Source organism: Gopherus evgoodei, chromosome 8 (assembly GCF_007399415.2).
Source record: "Gopherus evgoodei ecotype Sinaloan lineage chromosome 8, rGopEvg1_v1.p, whole genome shotgun sequence".
NCBI lineage: Eukaryota > Metazoa > Chordata > Testudines > Testudinidae > Gopherus > Gopherus evgoodei.
The window spans coordinates 89288439-89312227 of NC_044329.1; the positions used below are offsets into that span (position 1 = coordinate 89288439).

General features: G+C 42.3%; 1 protein-coding gene across 3 annotated transcripts in view; it reads left to right on the forward strand.

The window, feature by feature from the left end:
- Positions 1–290: 290 nt before the first annotated feature.
- SLC44A5 (solute carrier family 44 member 5) overlaps positions 291–23789 on the forward strand; it is a 203196-nt gene continuing 179697 nt past the window's right edge. The window contains exon 1 of one of the 3 annotated variants that reach the window (XM_030573389.1): positions 291–729. Coding sequence is in view for 1 of the 3 variants with exons in the window: in XM_030573384.1 (XP_030429244.1) it covers positions 693–729 (37 nt within the window). In the remaining 2 variants the exon portion in view is untranslated. The remainder of the gene's footprint in view (positions 730–23789) is intronic. The other 2 variants (XM_030573384.1, XM_030573388.1) reach the window with 2 other exon arrangements.

A 23789-nucleotide genomic window follows, 5' to 3' on the forward strand; every position in this document is an offset into this window, starting at 1 on the left:
TCCTCAGCTGGACCGATTCACCCCGCTCAGCGGCTCAGCTTCCTGCCTCCACCCTAGAAGCCAGATGGGCTTTGTAACTTCCATCTTCCTAGTGCAACCTCCCAAGCCAACAAGGTGCGTTAGAGTTACACCACTACCTTCCTATCCTCTCCCCCCCAGGGAAGGCCCCGCAGCCCTGCTCAGGAGTCGCCAAAGTTACTGTGCCAGCAGGGGCTAGGCTGCAGGAGAAGTTAGGGAGGCTGCTTTTTGGGGCGTGCAGCGCTCCCGGGCCGCCTGCGTGCTGCTGCTGCTGCATTGTGGGGGGAGGGGGGCTTTGCGCGCGGAGTGTGGGGTCCGTGCGCTGCAGGAGGTGTCACACGCAGCCCTTGGAAGGCCAGCCCGGGTTGGCTCCCTTAGAGCACACAGCTCCCCCGACTCCCCCTTTCCTGCCTGCCGCTGCCGAAACGCCCCCCCCCCTCGCCCGCGCCGATTCGGCGCAGTGGCTGGTTGGCGCCCAGACGGGACAAGAGGGGTCAGGGTTGGGCGCAGGAGCTGGGCTAAGAGCGGCGGCGGCGGCAGCAGAGCGGAGCCCAGCGCCAGCTGCCCGGCCGCTGCTGCCTCCCATGCCATCACAGCAACAAAGAGCGCGCTGAGGAGCGGGGAAGAGGCGCCCGGGCTCCAGGCGCCGCCAGCACGGAGAGCAGCGGGGGAAGATGGCCAGGAAGGGGGACGCCTCCGCCGATCCCTACGGTAAGTCCGCCAGGCTGAGCGGGTGCTCGGTGCATGCGGATGGGGCGAGCCGGAGCCGGAGCCTCCGTCTGGCCTGTTTACATCGCGGCTCCAGCAAGTGAACTGCCGCCGCCGCAGCAAGAGTTTGTTTCCCTCGGCAGCTCGGCCCCCCTCGACTCACCGCCCGGAGCGAAGGCGCTGGGACTCTCCTGCCTGCCCCGTGCGCGGGGGGACAGGTGCTTGGGAGCGGCTCCCTCCCCGCGGCGCGAGGCGCTGGCTGCTGCTGCCTCCTCGGGGAGCTGGCAAAGTTGGGGCTCAGTGGGCGCAGGGCTGCGGGCGAGCGGGGGCCAGAACTCGGAAAGCCGCCTGCTCCGCTGGGCCGGAGCAGGTGCATCGCCGGCGCCCGGCTCGGCTCTGGGGGGCTTGTCTGGGGCGGAGAAGTGCGAGCGCCTGCTGCAGGGAGCTGGCCTCGGGCAGGGGCGCTCGGACAGGGGTGCAGGCGGGGGCTGAGGCTAGAGGGGACCCGGAGCCCGGGATTGGGCCGCAGGGAACGGGAGTTGGCTTTGGGGAAGGTGGTGTGCTGGGGTGGGGAGCACGGAGCTGGGGCTTGCGCGTTGGAGTGTTGGGCGCGTGTAGACAGTATTTTGGAGCTGGGGGTTGTGTACACAGGGTGGGGGTGATGTGGCACTGGGCGGCTTCGCAGTGTTCTGATTTGGGGTGTAGGGGGAGTACTGGTCTGGCCAGGAGGTGCAGGGCTTGCAGCCAGTGTACTGGGACTCAGCGAGCAGCTTGTCTCCTTGCCCGAGTCCTGCCAGTCGAAACGTCGCTTCCTCCAGCAGAAGGTCACGGGGGGCACAACTTTATCTCCGTGCTTGAGCGCTGCTTTAATTGCTCCTGAGTAGCTAATTCATTTGCAGCAGAAGACAAGGTTTAGCAGGCTCCTTAATCTGTTTAAAGGCATCTCCATAAAACCAAGTGCAGTTTTCCTTTTACAGTTATGCGTGAGATTTCCATGGCAAAATATTTCCCTCTTTAATCTTCAGAATGAGCAGAAACCTCTTAGAAACAAGCCTCCTTTTCTCTGCATCCCAGCAGGCTGGTCATACTCACAGATAATTTACACTAAGGGGCATATATAGAAAATAAAACTGTTGCTTTGGTGTAATATGCATGTTGTTTGACATGGCTGTAACTCAGAAAACCCCATTTTATGATTTGAGAACATAAGAACCGCCATACTGGGTCAAACCAAAGATTCGTCCAGCCCAGTATCTTGTCTACCGACAGTGTCCGATGCCAGGTGTCCTAGGGGGAGTGAACCTAACAGGTAATTATCAAGTGATTTCTCTCCTGCCATCCATCTCCACCCTCTGACAAACAGAGGCTAGGGACACCATTCCTTACCCATCCTGGCTAATAGCCATTAATGGACTTAACCTCCATGAATTTATCTAGTTCTCTTTTAAATACTGTTACAGTCCTAGCCCTCACAACTGTTCCAGGCAAGGAGTTCCACATGTTGCCTGTGCGGTGTGTGAAGAAGAACTTCCTTTTATTTGTTTTAAACCTGCTGCCCATTAATTTCATTTGATGGTCCCTACTTCTTATATTATGCGAACAAGTACATAACTTTTCCTTATTCACTTTCTCCACACCACTCATGATTTTATGTACCTCTATCATATCCCCCTTAGTCTCCTCTTTTCCAAGCTGAAAAGTCCTAGCCTCTTTAATCTCTTCTCATATGGGACCCATTCCAAACCCCTAATCATTTTAGTTGCCCTTCTCTGAATCTTTTCTAATGCCAGTACAGACGCTCCCCAGGTTATGCAAGACCTGACTTACGCAAATTCGCACTTATGGAAAAAGTGCCATAAACCAGAAATAGGAAATTTTTGCATAACATATGAGTATACATTTCTGACTTACGCAGAATTTGAGTTACTCAAGGCTTTCCAGAATGGAATGATTGTGTGAGTCAGAGGGTGTCTGTATATCTTTTTTGAGATGAGGAGACTATATCTGTATGCAGTATTCAAGATGTGAGCATTCCACAGATTTACATAAGGGCAATAAAATATTCTCCGTCTTATTCTCTATCCCTTTTTTAATGATTCCTAACATCTTGTTTGCTTTTTTGACTGCCGCTGCACACTGCTTGGACGTCTTCAGAGAACTATCCATGATGAGTCCAAGATCTCGTTCTTGATTAGATGTAGGTAATTAGCCCACATTATATTGCATGTACAGTTGAGGTTATTTTTTCCAATGTGCATTACTTTACATTTATCCACAATAAATTTCATTTGCCATTTTCTTGCCCCATCACTTAGTTTTGTGAGATCTTTTTGAAGTTCTTTACAGTCTGCTTTGGTTTTAACTATCCTGAGCAGTTTAGTATCATCTGCAAACTTTGCCACCTCGCTGTTTACCCCTTTCTCCAGATCATTTATGAATAAGTTGAATAGGATTGGTCCTAGGACTGACCCTTGGGGAACACCACTAGTTACCCCCTCCATCCTGAAAATTTACCATTTATTCCTACCCTTTGTTCCCTGTCTTTTAACCAGTTCTCAGTCCATGAAAAGATCTTCCCTCTTATCCCATGACAACTTAATTTACATAAGAGCCTTTGATGAGGGACCTTGTCACAGGCTTTCTGGAAATCTAAGTACACTATGTCCACTGGATGCCCTTGTCCACGTTTGTTGACCCCTTCAAAGAACTCTAATAGATTAGTAAGACATGATTTCCCTTTACAGAAACCATGTTGCCCTTTGCCCAACAATTTATGTTTTATGTGTCTGACAATTTTATTCTTTCAGTTAATTTGGCTGGTACTGATGTTAGACTTACAGGTCTCTAATTTCTGGGATCACCTGTAGAGTGCTTTTTAAATATTGGCGTTACATTAGCTATCTTCCAGTCATTGGGTAGAGAAGCTGATTTAAAGGACAGGTTACAAACCATAGTTAATAGTTCTGCATTTTCACATTTGAGTTCTTTCAGAACTCTTGGGTGAATGCCATATGGTCCCAGTGACTTGTTACTGTTAAGTTTATCAATTAATTCCCAAAGCTCCTCTATGCATCTGATGAAGTGGGTATTCACCCATGAAAGCTCATGCTCCAATACGTCTGTTAGTCTGTAAGGTGCCACAGGACTCTTTGCTGCTTTTACAAAACCTCCTCTAGTGACACTTCAGTCTGTGACAATTCCTCAGATTTGTCACCTACAAAGGACGGCTCAGGTTTGGGAATCTCCCTAACATCCTCAGCTGTGAAGGCAAGCAAATAATTCATTTAGTTTCTCCGCAATGACTTTATCGTCTTTTAAGTGCTCCTTTTGTATCTCGATTGTACAGGGGCCCAACTGGTTGTTCAGCAGGCTTGCTGCTTCTGATGTACTTAAAAAACATTTTGTTATTACCTTTTGAGTTTTTGGCTAGCTGTTCTTCAAAGTCATTTTTGGCTTTTCTTATTACATTTTTACACTGGCAGTGTTTATGCTCCTTTCTATTTACCTCACTAGGATTTGACTTTCACTTTTTAAAGATGCCTTTTTATCTCTCATTGCTTCTTTTACATGGTTGTTAAGCCACGATGGCTCTTTTTTAGTTATTTTACTGTGTTTTTTAATTTAGGGTATACATTTAAGTTGGGCCTCTATTATGGTGTCTTTGAAAAATGTCTACGCAGCTTGCAGAGATTTCACTCTAGTCACTTACCTTTGTGGACTAAAACTTTATAACTGTATCTGTTTAATAAAAAATTGACAGTTTGAGTTATTCACACTGAGGCACTTAAGGACCACAGCTGGTTAGCTTTCCTTCATGGAAGTGAATGATAACCTGAACAAGCACTTGATCCATTAGTGCTTCCCCAGTAGAGGGTGTTTTGCCTGAGAAAGGATTGCAGAATGAGTCTAAGAAAACCAAGGAATTGTTTGCAGAAAGGGTAATATAAACAAACCAGGTGGGGGAAGGGTGGGGGTAGTGGAGAGAACACTCACCAGATATCAGAGAACTTCAGGGAAGAAATTTTATATGTTTCCAAAATAGTGACTAATGCCTCTGAAGTTATTTAACTACTCACAGAGCCTGATCCAGGGAAGTCAGTAGTTTTGCAGTTAACTTCAGTGGTAATAGTCTGCAATGCACAGAAAAGCAGATAGAAGAACACTCACCTCAAGGATCACAGAAACACAGTATTTAGACAGAATTCATACTCCTGTAAGTGCAGCATATAATTCCCTCACTTACAATTAGGAAAGCTCTGCTTTGGAAAGAAGACTTGGAAACTGTATTGTGTTATCACACAACATTATTTTAGCTTCATTTTTAAAATATGTTACTTTGGAACATCTACAGTCCGTTGGCATGATACTGTTACCTGTATTTACATGGAAAATGCATTTGGAAAAAATTCTTGTATTTCAACTTGTAATTTTTCAGAACTACAAGTTGAATATACTAACTAAAATATTTGCTATTTAAGCAATTTCACGTTCATTATCATTTTTTCTTTCTTTTATCTCTCCGTTTGCATGTGCTTTTTTTCTTATAGGTACTATTTAGCACAGGGGTCAGCAACCTTTCAGATGTGGTGTGCCGAATCTTCATTTATTCACTCTAATTTAAGGTTTTGCATGCCAGTAATACATTTTAATGTTTTTAGAAGGTCTCTTTCTATAAGTCTATAATATATAACTAAACTCTTGTTGCATGTAAAGTAAATAAGGTTTTTAAAATGTTTAAGAAGCTTCATTTAAAATTAAATTAAAATACAGAGGCCCACGGACTGGTGGCCAGGACCTGGGCAGTGTGAGTGCCACTGAAAATCAGCTCGCGTGCTGAAGGTGGCACCAGTGCCATAGGTTGCCTAATTTAGCATGTGCCTCCTAAGGGGTCATTGGAAATAGTTACTTTAGTCTTATAATGAAGAAAAGCAAATTTAAATTAATCTTTCTAACTTACTGGCCTTATACTATGAAATAGTGCAATACCTTCTAAATTCAGGGTCTGCAATACTGTATGGTTCTACATGAAATTGCTATAATAGTCACTCACCATTTTGATTGTTTTTTCTGACTCTGCTAATAGTTGGCTATTTACCTTCCCACTCATATTTTTTTTGAAGGAGTAGGTGTCCTTAGCCTCTCTTCTTGGAACCCTACTTCACCAGACCACTATTGGCTTTACTATTTTTAAATAACAGAGGCAAACCTTTCTCAAAAGCTTCAATCTATTGACTTCTGGCATCAATTGAATGCCTTTAAAGAGATCTCAAGTCAGATTCCTGGCTGACAGCAGACTACAGCCTCCCTGGACAGCTTATTAGCTGTCCCTCTCCCTCTGAGCTAACAAGTTCTCTAACTGATGCTGGGTTTCTAGATTTGGATTGGCTGATGGAAAGCCAAGATATTGGACATTATCTGGATGGCTATTGGTGTGAACATAGCTGGATAAAAGCCTTTAGTAAACATACAGACTTTTATTGGTAAGATTGGGATCATCCTCTTCTAAAAACTACAGTACATCTTTTTAGCCATATTGGTTCTCTTGCATGCACATGAAGGGACTAGAAGATCATCCTTGAGGCAAGCTGCTTATTGGCTTTCTAAATCTAGGTAATAGGATTCATTCTTCCCTAGAAGAGCTGTAAGCTTGCAACAGAGAAATGTGGTTTCTTGCCCCCAGAATAGAGAAAATAGGAAGGGTTTATCAAGAACAGTGATGCTGACTTTATCAGAGCTCTCTCTCCAGCAGAGACTTTTTTTCAGTGTGAAAGAGAAATAGCTGTTCCCTCAGGAAAAAAAAATTAAAATCTTTCAGTTGCTATCTTCCAGTGGAAAGATATCAAGATTAAATGGAATACAGGTTTTCCATGTGTAAAAGAGCAATTACCTGCCTGTGAGGCCCCCTCCCCCCATACTTTGGTTTGGTGTTGGACCATCTCAGTAGAGAAGATTGCCACTGCAAGTGAAAAACAACAAAATTCTTGAGCACTTGCTTTTCAATCATAGCTTAATATTGAGGTTTTTTAAAAAATAACAATGAGAGAGCTTTTATTTTTATAATAAGTCACTTACCTCTGTCACTTGATTAATTCTTGTTCTTGTTGAAACCAATAGCAAAATTGCCGCTGACCTAAGTGGTGCAGGACTAGGCCATTGGCAATGCCAAAATTATGTGTTTGTGCCGTCACAGTTATTTCCATAGTAACTAATAGTGAAATAAAACCTAGATTATAACATCACTGAAAAAATGGTGTGGGGGAGGAGGATACAGAATTTAAAAAAATCTTGTTTCAGACAATATTTTAGTAAATCGCACTGATGAGAGGAGATACGTATATAAGGGCCGATCTTTATTATTTTCAATTCACCTTGAGTTAGCCCTCTTTTCTTTTTTTTTTGTACCTGCGAATGGCAGGGAACAAGTCCTCTGTTGTCTTTGTTATTTGTATGTAGCCTAGCTCAACGTGTCCTTGATTGAGGTTCTTAGGTACAATCATAATGCAAATAAATATTAACAATAATTTAGGTTGGTTATATATGTAAAATCTGCTTGCTTCTCTAAATCAGTCATCTAAATTTCACTTTCAAAGTGCCTCTGCAGTTGTGTCTCAGAAACTGCAGGTGTAAAACAAGACACCGCTATTTGAAAATATGCACCAAAGGTACTGTACAATAAACATCACCATGTAGAATCTTACAAGACCTCTTAGGTCATCTGGGTCATTTCCCTGCCAATGCAAAATTGATCCTATTGTACATTTACTATTCTTTTCTCTGGTTTTAGAGTTCCAAAGACTAATAGACATCACTATCATTACTTTTTCTTGAGAGTCAGACTACATATTCTCTTTAATTTCATCCCATTACTAGTAATAATACCTGTGTACTACCCGAAACAATTCCTCTCCTTTTGTGGTATTTACACTTCAACAGGCAGGTGCCAGGCACTTCAAGGCGGAATCTCCCATCACCTCTTAATTCATGCTTGGCCAAATTCAAATATGATATAAGTGAGTGCAATTCCACTGACGTAAATGGATTTGAACCTTCTAAATTATCTAAATTTGGTCCATTTTATAAAGGGCTTCAACTGTACATGGTATATCAGATCAATCAATAACTCTTTGGACATCGCTGCAGTACATAAGTACAAAGAGTTCAGGTATGACTGAATTTTTCTAATCTGTATTGATTTAATAGAGGTTATGCACAATGGAATAAACTTGGGAGATGGGAGAAGAGAATTCTAAAGGTAGCAACTTACTTTGTGTCCTGTTGTTTAATTAGTTTATTATTGCAGATATTTCTTTTTGAATAAGAACATTCTCCCTTAGTACCTCACTTCATCTTCTGTTTGATCTTTTGGTGAAGTCTTGATCCTGCATGTGTTAACATTTCTCTTACTATCAAAATTAATTTAAGCGTTTAAACTTCACTGTAGGATCAAACAGGAGGAGCATATGGATTTTGAGGACACAAACGTTTGTTCAAACTGTCATTTCTTTTATCATTAATAAAAATAGCAAGGTAAATTATTAAAAAAACACATGAAAGATAACTAGATCCAAGACTTCTTATTGTTTTTCCCACTAGGAAATTCCACGATGAAGAATCTAAATGTTATTTTAGCATAATTATTTTTGGGTGGGAACATGAAAACATTATTTAATAAATACAATCATATTGAATAATTATTTGGTATCTCTGTTTATGTGTTACAAACTTTATTCATTGTAATATTGTATTACAATGTATTCATGAGATAATTATAAGCAACCATTTAAAGCGCTCTCGCTCTCTCTCTCTCTCTCTGTGTATATATATATATATATATATATACACACACACATTTAGAAATCCATATAATACTAAAATGTCTGATCTGATTACAGTCTAGTGAGACTAACATTTATAGTAATCATTCAAAGAAGAGGAAATAAGTTGCAGTTTTAAGTGCCTTATTTTCAGCTATACCTTGTGTTTCAGAGAAGTTAGGAAAGATAACTTTACATTTTTACATAGCTCTTCCTCTTGGGGTCTTTCAAGAGAGAAATAACTGCATGGCAAATGCTGTTATATTTAGTGGACTGAAATATTTTGATGATTCTTGGCAGAGAAATACTCCCAAAGCCAAATCCTCATCTGGTGTAAATCAGAGTAGCTTCATTGAAATTTGGCCTCCCGGTCTTTATACATGTGAGCAGCTAATATCTTGAGATGTCCCTCTCTTTTCCTGCACTTGAAGTAATGTGGAAAGAAAGATTAAAGAGCAATCCAAGGAAAAAATATCATGGGCTGCATCTTTAGCAGACAGGGCATTACTGTAACATAATATTTAAAACATTCTGCTCACTGATTCTTAACGGGAGCTTTTCTGTACAGTTCCTCTAATTCCCATTAGCCAGTATTGTTTATGAAATGCCCAGGAAATCCATTCTGGTTGCAGAGTCAGGTGGTAATGTCAAAGCTTTGCTACTGTTGAGCCTGGTCCTACTCCCATTGAAGACAATGACAAACTCCCATTGGCTTAAATGGGAGCAGATTAGACCCATATTTCTCTCTTTTGGGGGGAAGATCATAAAGAAGGATTTTTGGTGAGTTTTTGAATAAATGTAACAAAATCAGCAATAGTTCTTCAACACCACAGAGTTGATTTCAGTAGTAGTGAGAATATCCTTTTTTATTTTTGTTTGTGTCCTGTGTAGTTTTAGTCCAGTTCATGACAATTTTGTTAATATTTTCAGAATACTATTACTTTAAAACTTTTCTGAATTTTACCAAATCTATCGATACCTTGGGATGAGTCATGCCATATGACACTTCAGGAAGATAGTTATGTTTGGGAAGTTGCGGGAATAGAAAGGGAGGGAATAGAAAATTGGACTCCTAGTATGGTATCATCAACTATTGAGCAGCTACTGCTATTCTGTAATGCTTTTGATAGATGGCTAGGGGACTTAACCATCTTAAGTCAGTGGGGATGGGGGAAGGATAGGGGAAAGGAGGTATATGTCGATGTTTGTATGTCCATGTTGTTCAAAAGCATTACAGTTTATCTCAAAGTTCTGTTACTTTTTGGAGAAAAAATGTTCTGTTCCTAGCTGACCATGTGTTTTTTATTATATACATTATCCATGTCTCTGTATTAATTCAACAATTAACCCAATTCATGCCTCGAAATGAGAGAGTTGTAGATCATGGAAGTTCTCACAATAGGAGGAAATATGGCAACAAAGTTAATATAGAAAAGTGGGAGACTACATGAAAGGAGAACTAACAGTTTAACAGGTGCCTAGGCAGTATCATGAATTAGTGTATTGACTTTCACCTCTGTGATGAAACTTTGGACAGTCACAAATGAAACTTTGATTTCCTATTGCAATTTTGCCTATTTTTTTTAAAAAAACCACAACAAAGTTGTGATATCTGCTCAGAAGAGTTTCCAGACTGGATTAATGGTGGTGGTGGAGTGCATGTCATAATTAAGGTACACGTGGAAGAGCTATGCAGGGACCCTCACACAGCACCTGCTCACACAATACACGGCTCTAGCTGGAAGTTGCTATCATTTTAGCTTCATAAGCATTAAATGAACTCTCACATTGGAGGGGAAAAATCACAAGGCCATAAATTATATTGGATGTGGGTTTGCTGATCCTTAAAATTAACATATGAGTAAGATCCCTATCTGTTATAAATATGAGAAATGCTTAATCTTGAACAGGATTAGGCCCTACATTAGGAGACTGACCCCCTAATTAAGACAAATTAACTATTAGCTGGCTGCAAATTCTGAGAGTACTAATTAATTTTCTTGTGCCATGGCTGTGTATCTGACAAATATATTAGACTATGAAAATTCTACCCTTAGTTGGTTTTCTTGTGCTTATGTATTCCGAAGTATAGAAGTATGGAGCATCATTCACTAAATAATCTATATTATCTAGAAAGATTGAAGACTTAAATATCAGTTTTTTCATGTTTTGAGATACAGTTTTGTGGCTCAAATTTGTACCCCTTAGAGTCAATAGGGAATTCTCAGAGGCTTCAATGAGAGCATTATTAGGCCATCAATTATCCTATTTTTTCCCCACGAGTTAAATTAAATGATAGTACTGAAAAAAGACAAAATTAAAGAGACAAATCCCTCACAGAAATGTGTGAGATTAGACACAATGGATTGCAATTGCTTTTTAGAGAGATTAGTCTATTGTGTAAATATGTATTTCAGGACTGTTTAAAGTATGGATTATGTAAATACATATTTAAGGACTTTAAAAATGCATCATATTGACAGAACCTATTATAATAGGGTATCATGTAAATATGCATCTAGGGAATTTTAAAGATGTATTATTATTGTTAGACTATTGTGAATATATGTATTTAGGATTTTTTTAAAATGCAGATTATTTACCCAATAGAATGTAGACACTTTTTCAAAGGCAATATTGTTTATCATGTAAATGCATAGTGAGGGCAATTTTTGAAACTTTGGTTACTTGATAACTGCAACCTTTTTAGTCTATTGGGCAATTGTGATATTTCAAGAATCTTTGTGTCACTGTCAGTGGTATCTTCATGGTCTTTATGGATACTCATTATGGCCTTGATCTTGTAAATGGTTAAACACATTGATAACTTTACTTGTGAATTTTCCCATAAACTTCAGTGAGACAACATCCCTGAGTAAAGCTATGTATATATGTAAGTGTTTGTAAGATCCAGGTGCAAAAGAATTCTTGATATGGTACAAATAATAGCCTAAATAACTTATTTGCCACATCAGACAGCATCTCAGACAGCAAACCTCTTAAGGCCAAATCCTGTTAGCTTTATTTATGACAACATGTCTGCTCATCTTGTTCACACAAATATCCTAGCTGAAGTCAATGTGACTTCTGATGGACCAAATCCTAAGAAGCACTAAGTATTGGATTAGGTCCCATGTAAGTAAGGAAAAAGGATTTGGCTCATATTGCAGAACTTATAATGAGCCCAAATGGATGTTTTGTTTTATTTACCTTTGTTTCTTGAGCCAAATTTCTTATGCTAAATTTCAGCCCAGATAAGTCATGAAAATTCTATGTGGAAACAACCTGGGCCTGATTCTGTCAGCTTTGCTCAGGTTGAGTAGAGAGCACTTTACTCCACAAGCAGTCTCAGTGAGGCCATTCACAGAGTAAAGCTACTCCCCAAACTGAAAAAGGGTGTCAGACTCAGAACCCCCTGGAAACTGGGATTTCCAAGTTGAAAAGTGGATGTAAACATCATTACAATACACTTGCCTTGATATACAGATAATGCATAATTTAGCGGTGGTGGGTTATTTGTTGCTTAGTGATTTGTCTCAGCAGAGTAAGCACAACACCATTGAAAGATCTCCAACAGGAAAAGAGAGTAATGAGCTAGATAACTTTCTGATGGAACTGACTTGTGTCAGAACTTGTTATATTAACATGCAGGTGTTAATACATATTGGGGGGGGGGAATTGAATTCTCCCCTCCAAAATACTATTTAGCTGTGATATACTGAAACAACAATCTAATATCTTTACTCCCATTCAGGTCTAATATATAGATTTGAGCAGTTGCTCTCCCTATACACTCCCCAGGGGTACATGATAATGTCAACACTCTGGAGGAAATTAACAAAATTGCAGCCTAAATGCAGCAGGCTCAGGCCTGCAGCATCTAATAGAACTCCTTGTATGATTAGCTCTTTGTATGGCATGTTTCAGCCTACAGTGGTGGTCTTTCTCTGAGCTGTATCCCTCTGAATATAAGGGAGCATACAGAAATGTCAATAGAGGCATAACTGTAGCAGAGTTATAGTTAGTGCTGTTTTAATAACCCAGTGGATTAATGGCAGTTCTGTCAAGCTTGGTGAATCCTTCCATTTAGCAATAGCTTGATTGTTCTCCCTAGACTCTTTTCTTAACCTCCTGCTGAGATTTCTCAACATGACTGTTAAACATTTTATAGATCAGCTCCTAGTGAATGAATCAGCATTTTGTTTGTTTCCAACAATATGATCACTTTTACTATTCAAGCCAATACAAGGAAACATACAGACAGATGTAATGACTGCCACTCAGACCAACATGATGATAATGCAGTAGTGTGACATACAGCCTGACTGATTACTGTTTGGCATGATTTTACTGTCTGCAGTGTTGATGTAACCCTGTTGATCCCAGGATATTAGAGGGACAAGGTGAGTGAGGTAATATCTTTCATTGGACCAACTTCTGTTGGTGAGGGAGGCAAGCAGAAGAGCTCTGTGTAGCTTGAAAGCTAGCCTCTCTCACCAACAGAAGTTGGTCCTATAAAATGTATTACTTCACCCACCTTGTCTCGCTATGATTTTACTGTGGTATACAGCCAGCTGTGGTTGTCTCCTAGATAGTATATCAATATCTTTGTTTCCTGTTTTCAAAACCAGCTACACGTTAAAATGCCTTTCACCGTCTCCCACTCCTACATGCAGTATACTTGTGTTGTACATCTTTAGAAGCCTGTTGGGAATCTCAAGACAGGTGAGGTGGCTCATTCATACAATGCACAGGGTGAAACTGACAGTGCATGATGTATGCATTTCTTCTATCTGAAACAGGCATTAAAAGAAGAATCACCTTTTTCCAGAATCAGTTTCTCCAGATAGACTCAGATTTTACTTTTATTTCCTGGGCAGAGAGTGAGTCCTCTGAACACCGTTTCTTCCCCTTTTATTCTATTTTCTGCCCGCATTTCATAAAGCCCCTGTCATAAACAGATAGCTAAGGGTTAATGTCTCTTTCACCTAAAACACCTGACCAGAAAACCAATCAGAAAACCGGATTTTTTCAACTTTGGGTGGAGGGAAGTGTGTGTCTGAGTCTTTTGTCTGTCTGCCTGTTTCCTCTGAGCTTTGGAGAAGTAGTTCTATTTTCTAGTCTTCTGTTTCTAAGTGTAAGGACAAAAAGATCAGATAGTAAGTTCTATGGTTTCTTTTCTTTGGTATTTGCATGAATATCAGTGCTGGAATGCTTTGATTTATATTCTTTTTGAATAAGGCTGTTTATTCAATATTCTTTTAAGCAATTGACCCTGTGTTGTATCATCTTAATACAGAGAGAACATTTGTATTTTTTCTTTCTTTTTTATATAAAGTTTTCTTTTAAGACCTGTTGGAGTTTTTCTTTACTTCAGGGAAATTAAGTCTGTACTCACCAGGGAATTGGTGGGAGGAAGAAATCAAGGGGAGAGCTGTGTGTTGGATTGCTAGCCTGATTTGGCATTTCCTCTGGGTGAAGAGGAAAGTGCTTTTGTTCCAGGATTGGGAACGGAGAGAGGGAATCACTCTGCGTAGTTTCACAGAGCTTGTGTCTGGGTATCTCTCCAGGAGCATCTGGAGGGGGGAAGGGAAAAAGGATTATTTCCCTTTGTTGTGAGACTCAAGGGATTTGGGTCTTGGGTCCCCAGGGAAGGTTTTTTCAGTGGGACCAGAGTGCCCCAAAACACTCTAATTTTTTGGGTGGTGGCAGCAGTACCAGGTCCAAGCTGGTAACTAAGCTTGGAGGTTTTCATGCTAACCCCCATATTTTGGACGCTAAGGTCCAGAATGTGGGAATAAGGTTATAACATGGTGTAGCAGCGGCGGGATATAGACAGAATCCAGAAGCCAGTAGGAATATTATATTTTTCTTTTCTCTGCTAAGGGCTTTTTAGCAGAGAGAAACAGTTTGGTTTTAAAAGGGAACCAGAGAGAATTTTTTTTTTTCTGCTCTCTAGCAGTTTGTGGTTTGCATATTAAGCGAGAAGACTGTTAAGGGTCTTTTGTCATGCAATAGCCCTCCCATTAGGAGGCAAGTATCAGCACTTATATGCATGCAGATAAAGTGGTTTTTCTGGTTTCCCTTAATTGAACATTAGCTAGAGAGAGAAAAGGAAAAAAGCACTGTTGCTAGGCAGACTTCAGGAGGCAACAGAGAGCCTGCAGTTCAGAAGATAAACATCGGAGGGCACCCCAACACAAGAAAACAGGAACCATGACTTCTAAGGCAAGGATTGACGCCGAAGAACAAATCAAAGACGCTGAACACAGGCGACAGATGGAGATGAAAGAAAAGGAAGAAAGCCTCAAACTGGCAGCCTTCCAAAGAGAACAGGCAGCCCAAGAGGCAGCACACAAAAGAAAACTAGAAGAAGAAGAGGTGGCCTACCGAAGGAAACAAGCAGAAGATGAGGCAGCCCACCGCCGAGAAATGGAAAAACAACAAAAAGAAATGGAAAAACAACAAAAAGAAATGGAAAAACAACAAAAAGAGAATGAAGAGAAGGAAAAACAGAGAAAACATGAACTGGAGATGGCAAAAGCTGGGCTGCATGTGCCAGCCAACCCTAACAACCCGGCGCCAATTATTGCTCCCCAGCACAGGAAATTTCCCACCTACAAGGCAGGTGATGACACCGAGGCCTTCTTGGAAAATTTTGAAAGAGCCTGTCTTGGGTACAGCATCCCCGAAGACCAGTACATGGTAGAATTAAGGCCACACCTCAGTGGACCTTTAGCAGAGGTGGCAGCTGAAATGCCCAAGCCGCAAATGAATGACTATAAACTTTTTCAAACCAAGGCCAGATACAGGATGGGGATAACCCCAGATCATGCCCGTCGGCGCTTCAGAACCCAAAAATGGAAACCAGAGGTGTCATTTCCCAAACACGCCTACTACATTGCAAAAAACTATGAGGCCTGGTTAACAGGAAACAACATTCAAACCTTGGAAGAAGTGAACCTCCTCATACAAATGGAGCAGTTCTTGGATGGTGTTCCTGAAGACATCACACGGTACATACAAGATAGAAATCCCAAAACTATCGCTGAGGCGGGGGAGATTGGAGCCAAATGGATGGAACTGGCAGAAAGCAAAAAAGCTACTGTCAAGGGGAACGATTACCCCAGGGGGCACACAGACCATAAACCCTACAACCGAGGACAGCCAAAGACCCTCCATACCACCCAAGTAAAGCCACAGATACCCTACTCTTCAACCTCACCAGTCTCCAGTAACTCACCTCGGCCCAGTGACCCATCAGATGGAAGATGCTTTAAGTGTAATGAACTGGGACATATCAAGGCCAACTGTCCCAAGAACACCATGCGAGTGCAATTCATTACACCACCATCACCCCAAAGATCCCCAGGCCCAGATGCCTCTCAAATACCCTTGGAGCGAAGGGAAAATTTGAGAGTGGGCGGAAAAAAGGTTACTGCGTGGAGAGACACGGGGGCACAAGTGTCAGCTATCCCCCAATCCTTCGTTGACCCCAAATTCATCAACCCAAAGGCCAAAGTTACCATTTACCCCTTCATGTCACAAGCTGTAGACTTGCCTACAGCTGAACTGCCTGTCCAGTACAAAGGCTGGTCAGGAATGTGGACTTTTGCAGTCTATGACAATTATCCTATCCCCATGCTACTGGGGGAAGACTTGGCCAACCAAGTGAAGCGGGCCAAGAGAGTGGGAATGGTTACCCGTAGCCAAACCAGGCAAGCTTCCAGACCCATTCCTGTTCCTGAGCCGTCCACAGACGCCCCGTCTGTGTTACCAGAGACCCAGACAGAGGTAGTGGACCCGGATTCCATGCCTACCACTGAAACAGCCACAGCATCTCCAGTACCAGGCCCGGAACTGGAACAGCAACCAGCACCAGCAAGTGCAACCACATCTTCAAACTCAACGCCAGAGGGCGCCAGCGCGCCAAAACTGGCAGAAGCACACGACAGCCATACCCAAAAGGCTCAGCCAGAGCCTGAAATACCCTCAGGTGCACCAGCGGAGAGCGGTTCACCAGCAACGGAAACAACCCCATCACCTACATCGCTTCCAGAGGGACCAAGCCCAAGTCCACAGTCTGAGGAGGAACTGGTGACCCCAGCCTCAAGGGAACAGTTCCAGGCTGAGCAGGAAGCAGATGACAGCCTTCAGAAAGCGTGGGCGGCGGCACGGAGCACCCCACCACCTCTCAGCTCTTCTAATCGATCCCGGTTTGTTATAGACCAAGGACTTTTATACAAGGAAATTCTTTCTGGTGGACACCGGGAAGAATGGCAGCCGCAAAAACAGTTGGTGGTCCCAACTAAGTACCGGGAGAAGCTCTTAAGCTTAGCCCATGATCATCCCAGTGGCTATGCTGGGGTGAACAGAACCAAGGACCGGTTGGGGAAATCCTTCCACTGGGAGGGGATGGGCAAGGATGTTGCCAAGTATGTCCGGTCTTGTGAGGTATGCCAAAGAGTAGGTAAGCCTCAAGACCAGGTCAAGGCCCCTCTCCAGCCACTCCCCATAATTGAGGTCCCATTTCAGCGAGTAGCTGTGGATATTCTGGGCCCTTTCCCAAAAAAGACGCCCAGAGGAAAGCAGTACGTACTGACTTTAGTGGACTTTGCTACCCGATGGCCAGAAGCAGTAGCTCTAGGCAACACCAGGGCTAACACTGTGTGCCTGGCCCTAACAGACATCTTTGCCAGGGTAGGTTGGCCCTCTGACATCCTTACAGATTCAGGGTCTAATTTCCTGGCAGGGACCATGGAAAAACTGTGGGAAACTCATGGGGTGAATCACTTGGTTGCCACCCCGTACCACCATCAAACCAATGGCCTGGTGGAAAGGTTCAATGGAACTTTGGGGGCCATGATAAGAAAATTCATCAACGAATTCTCCAATAATTGGGACCTAGTGTTGCAGCAGTTGCTGTTTGCCTACAGGGCTGTACCACATCCCAGTTTAGGGTTTTCACCATTTGAACTTGTGTATGGTCACGAGGTTAAGGGGCCATTACAGTTGGTGAAGCAGCAATGGGAGGGGTTTACGCCTTCTCCAGGAACTAACATTCTGGACTTTGTAAGCAACCTACAAAGCACCCTCCGACACTCTTTAGCCCTTGCTAGAGAGAACCTAAAGGATGCTCAAGAAGAGCAAAAGGCCTGGTATGACAGACATGCCAGAGAACGTTCCTTCAAGGTAGGAGACCAGGTTATGGTCTTGAAGGCGCAACAGGCCCATAAGATGGAAGCATCATGGGAAGGGCCATTCACGGTCCAAGAGCGCCTGGGAGCTGTAAACTACCTCATAGCATTTCCCAATTCCTCACTAAAGCCTAAAGTGTACCATGTTAATTCTCTCAAGCCTTTCTATTCCAGAGACTTACAGGTTTGTCAGTTTACAGTCCAGGGAGATGATGCTGAGTGGCCTGACGGTGTCTACTACGACGGGAAAAAAGACGGTGGCGTGGAAGAGGTGAACCTCTCAACCACCCTGGAACGTCTGCAGCGGCAACAAATCAAGGAGCTGTGCACTAGCTTCGCCCCATTGTTCTCAGCCACCCCAGGACGGACTGAACGGGCATACCACTCCATTGATACAGGTAATGCTCACCCAATCAGAACCCCACCCTACCGAGTGTCTCCTCATGCCCAAGCTGCTATAGAACGGGAGATCCAGAACATGCTACAGATGGGTATAATCCGCTCATCTACCAGTGCATGGGCATCTCCAGTGGTTCTAGTACCCAAACCAGATGGGGAAATACGCTTTTGCGTGGACTACCGTAAGCTAAATGCGGTAACTCGTCCGGACAACTATCCAATGCCACGCACTGATGAGCTATTGGAGAAGTTGGGACGTGCCCAGTTCATCTCTACAATAGACTTAACCAAGGGATACTGGCAAGTACCGCTAGATGAACCTGCCAAGGAGAGGTCAGCATTCGTCACCCATGCGGGGGTGTATGAATTCAATGTCCTTCCTTTCGGCCTTCGAAATGCACCCGCCACCTTCCAGAGGCTGGTAGACGGTCTACTAGCTGGACTGGGAGAATTTGCAGTTGCCTACCTCGATGATGTGGCCATTTTTTCAGACTCCTGGCCCGAACACCTACTCCACCTGGAAAAGGTCTTTGAGCGCATCAGGCAGGCAGGACTAACTGTTAAGGCCAAAAAGTGTCAAATAGGCCAAAACAGAGTGACTTACCTGGGGCACCAGGTGGGTCGAGGAACCATAAACCCCCTACAGGCCAAGGTGGATGCTATCCAAAAGTGGCCTGTCCCAAGGTCAAAGAAACAGGTCCAATCCTTCTTAGGCTTGGCCGGATACTACAGGCGATTTGTACCACACTACAGCCAAATCGCTGCCCCATTGACCGACCTAACCAAAAAGACCCAGCCAAATGCTGTTAAGTGGACTAATGAGTGTCAAAAAGCCTTTACCCAGCTTAAGGCAACGCTCATGTCTGACCCTGTGCTCAGGGCCCCGGACTTTAACAAGCCATTCCTAGTAACCACAGATGCATCTCAGCGTGGTATAGGAGCAGTGCTCATGCAGGAAGCAACAGATCACAACTTCCATCCTGTCGTGTTTCTCAGCAAGAAACTGTCTGAGAGGGAAAGTCACTGGTCAGTCAGTGAAAAGGAATGCTATGCCATTGTGTACGCCCTGGAAAAGCTACGCCCATATGTTTGGGGACGGCGGTTCCAACTACAAACTGACCATGCTGCACTAAAGTGGCTTCATACTGCCAAGGGGAACAACAAAAAACTTCTTCGTTGGAGTTTAGCTCTCCAAGATTTTGATTTTGACATTCAACACATCACAGGAGCTTCTAACAAAGTTGCTGATGCACTCTCCCGTGAGAGTTTCCCAGAATCCAGTAGTTAAAAAGTGTTCTTAACATGTAAAAGTCTGTTAGTTATATACTTAGTAGTATATGTAAAGGTGCATGTGTTGTATTAATCTGTTTATTTTCAAGTTCTAGAAGGAAATTGCCGCCAGTGAGCTTCCCCACTGTCTGCAATTTGGGGGGCGTGTCATAAACAGATAGCTAAGGGTTAATGTCTCTTTCACCTAAAACACCTGACCAGAAAACCAATCAGGAAACCGGATTTTTTCAACTTTGGGTGGAGGGAAGTGTGTGTCTGAGTCTTTTGTCTGTCTGCCTGTTTCCTCTGAGCTTTGGAGAAGTAGTTCTATTTTCTAGTCTTCTGTTTCTAAGTGTAAGGACAAAAAGATCAGATAGTAAGTTCTATGGTTTCTTTTCTTTGGTATTTGCATGAATATCAGTGCTGGAATGCTTTGATTTATATTCTTTTTGAATAAGGCTGTTTATTCAATATTCTTTTAAGCAATTGACCCTGTGTTGTATCATCTTAATACAGAGAGAACATTTGTATTTTTTCTTTCTTTTTTATATAAAGTTTTCTTTTAAGACCTGTTGGAGTTTTTCTTTACTTCAGGGAAATTAAGTCTGTACTCACCAGGGAATTGGTGGGAGGAAGAAATCAAGGGGAGAGCTGTGTGTTGGATTGCTAGCCTGATTTGGCATTTCCTCTGGGTGAAGAGGAAAGTGCTTTTGTTCCAGGATTGGGAACGGAGAGAGGGAATCACTCTGCGTAGTTTCACAGAGCTTGTGTCTGGGTATCTCTCCAGGAGCATCTGGAGGGGGGAAGGGAAAAAGGATTATTTCCCTTTGTTGTGAGACTCAAGGGATTTGGGTCTTGGGTCCCCAGGGAAGGTTTTTTCAGTGGGACCAGAGTGCCCCAAAACACTCTAATTTTTTGGGTGGTGGCAGCAGTACCAGGTCCAAGCTGGTAACTAAGCTTGGAGGTTTTCATGCTAACCCCCATATTTTGGACGCTAAGGTCCAGAATGTGGGAATAAGGTTATAACAGCCCCACTTAACATAAATTCTACTCTAAACAGAAGAGGGCTGGACAGTGGTCTCTTCAAAGTCCATCAGCTCAGCTCTCTGTATGACCCCAGGAGATGGGGAGCATTGTTAGAATGAGATTCTCCCTCTCAGTGCCTGAGCTGTCTGGCTTCAATAGCTTTCCTTGCCCCAGCCAGAGTGAGAAAAAGGGTTAATCTCTGGACATAAACTCTGATTCTGTGGGTAGCAGTGTGTCTTGTTACCACTAGACCACTGGACTGGCTTGCTGCTTAAAAACAACAACAAGCACACCACTGAAAGAGAGAAGAGGAAGCTGGGCCATAAATCCTCACAAATGGAATGCAGTCACTGTGGCATAAGGGGGCATCTTCAGGAATAATGGTGAATTTGTCTCATTTCCCTCTTCTGTTATCATATTTTAGTAGGTGGAAGGCAATGCTTATGCATGTCTAGGAAGCCAAGGTTTTGAAGCCTTACCTGAATTTACATGTGGCTCAGGTCTTGTGCCGTGGATGCACTCTTCTCTGCCTTCCACACCTAGCATTGCTAATAGTTTCAAAATGGAAGAATGCACTACTCTACTTGGGAAATGGATAAAGCAAATTTTTTCAGACACAGAGAATGTTTATTTCTTATCAGCGCCATTATAGATGCAAAGTGTTTTCTCACTAAGCTTTTGCAAAGTTTTGCATTTTTGAAATCTTTCTTGAAGACCCTGTCCTTTGAAGCAGTTGATGTGGTTTTAGCCATACCATCTTTTCAGTTTTCCTTTGTTGCTTATTTTTTGTTTCTGTGTCCTGTTACAAACATGCATTCTTAGAAATAATAATATATAGCATTTAGATGCTGTTTTTATGTTTAAACACACTGGCCAGATTCTGATCTTGATTACACTGGTGTAAATCTGGAATTACTCTCTTGAGTGACTTTAGGTTTACACCAGTCTAAATGAGGCCAGAATCTGGTTAATTATCTGGTTAATCTGAGGTGAGGGCAGGGGTTTGGGAATCAGGAGACTAGATTCTTTGTACTACTCTATTGGATTTCTGAGTGTGGATTTCCCCTCTGGTGATGTAGGGAAAGGAATATTTACCAAACTTTGTAAAATCAAGGAGGCCTGTGGAGGAAAGGTGCTGTGTACAGTAAATGCAAAACATTTTTTGAGTAGGATTTTCAAAATTATTCAGCATTGGCTTAACTCTGTTCCCATTGATAAAACTTCCATTGACTTCAATGGGAGCAGAGTTAGGCTAATGATGAGGGATTCTGAAAATCTCACCTAATGTATATAAGTCATATGAAACCACCCACTTCTCAGTTATTTCTGTATACATACAATGTAGTATCTATGTATTAAGCTCTCGCTGGTACAGCTGCATTCAGTTCAACTAATTCTGTTGTTGTAGCCCTAATGCTCTAAACAATTTGAGCCCAGGAATGTGAAAAAATCACATTACCTAGACTTTTTTCCTAGAAAATCTTGGTTTTTAATTTAATTATCTTTTCAAGGTTTGTTTTTAATGGTACTTTTTTGGAAAGGAGAGGCTGTTGATTGCAGTAGTTTTGATCATCTGTAAAATCAATTGTATAGCGTTAGCAAAAGTCCACACTTGCACCATCTTCAGTGGAACTCCTACATGTCCCCTTGGCTGTGAGCTAAGAGCCTGTTACTAATATTGTCACAAAAGCAACAAATATCTTTGAACACTAAGAATACCTAATGACTAATCAAAACATTTTGCAACAAGCTTACTCGCCATATATAGTAAACGTTCAAAATGAAATCCTGCATGATAGCTGTTATTGGAAATGTAGGGTATTAATTACTTTTTCAGAAACAGTGCACAGTTCATGGATGTTTCTATCTAAAGGCTGCTATTCAAGATAGGTTCAGAGATAAAACAATTTGTTTTATTTATGATAGGTAATTATAGCCCTTTTGTTTGATACTATTTTGAACTAATATGCTCAATTTAGTTGGTGTGCTGAACATCTCTTTCCAGTACTTTATTTCAGTTATAGTGATACTGTTAGTAAGCAAAACACTGTCTAGTTTCATGGTGGCCTGAACAAAATCCCAGGATTAGGAGTGTTCTGCTGGGGAAGTGTCTTGTGCTAGTTAAGAATCTGGATGTAGTGAAGTAGAATGAAAAGTCTGAATTGTTTTAGTGCATTATGATGGGGAAGTTGCAATTCTCTTTATAATGAACTTCAGCGTCTAATAAAGTTATCCTGTGGAGAAAAACTTAGCTTCACTTATGTAAGGGGTCTACTGAAGACCCACATCTCCAGGGTATCTACAAGACTAACTGGCTTACAATGGCAAGGCTGGGGGATACTTAAGGACAGTCTATATATATCTTTCTACTTTAAAAAGAGAGAACCCATTTTCAGGAAATGGCCAGTGATCACCATCTGGCTATTTTGCTTGTATGTTCTACCCTTTACTTCTCTCCTCTGTCCCTCTCCTTGTTTTGCCTTTTTAGTATATGAGCTTTTTGCAGCAGGGATTGTGTCTTCTCTTGTGTTTGTACAGTGACAGCAGATTATAGATGCTACTGGAAACAAATAACAAATACTACACTCAGATGTGAAATGCAGTTTGTTGCAATAAATTGGCTTTAAATGGCAAAAGCAAGTGCTGAATTACAACATGGAAGTGCTGCTGATCCAAGAAAAGTTGTTTTGAATAGACAACTAGGGCTAGATTGTGGTATTTAACTACAGTTCTGAGTTGCTGCAGAGTCCTGCTGCCCTAGAGGGAGATCCAAGAGGGATGAGGCCTCGAGGGAGTTTTCTTGCTACCTCACTAGGGCCAAGGACAGTCTGGTCCTAAGGTTTTCACTGAGGACAAATGTAACTAGATTTGAGCATCTCACCTATCAAAATGCAAACCTGTGTACTATCGAGAAAACAAATGAAACTGCATCATAAATAACCCACCTGTTGTATCATGTGTGCTGATGCCTCTTAGATTGGAAGCTGCTACGGGATGAGGCCTTTTCAATGCTTATGCCACTATGCAGATAAATAATGTCAAAACTGGAATGGACAGTATTTCTTGGAGATGGTTAAGGACAGGGAGGAATTAAATTTGTCTATTCTGCAGTGTGTTTCTGCCAGTCCAGTTCCCAGTATTTTCTAGCCTTTCTGTTTTCATTAGTTAATTGGCTTGCTTTCCTCCATGTTAGCCAGTTATGTGTCTTTATGCTTCAGTAGAAAGCATATAGAGTAAGAAGCACTGGGCTCTTATAGATGAATGTGGGTTGATTATGCTGCTTGCTCTTGTAATCAAATCATGCTCAGTAATCTATCTTCACTTGGATATGGAAGCACTCCATTTGCTGTGCACTCAC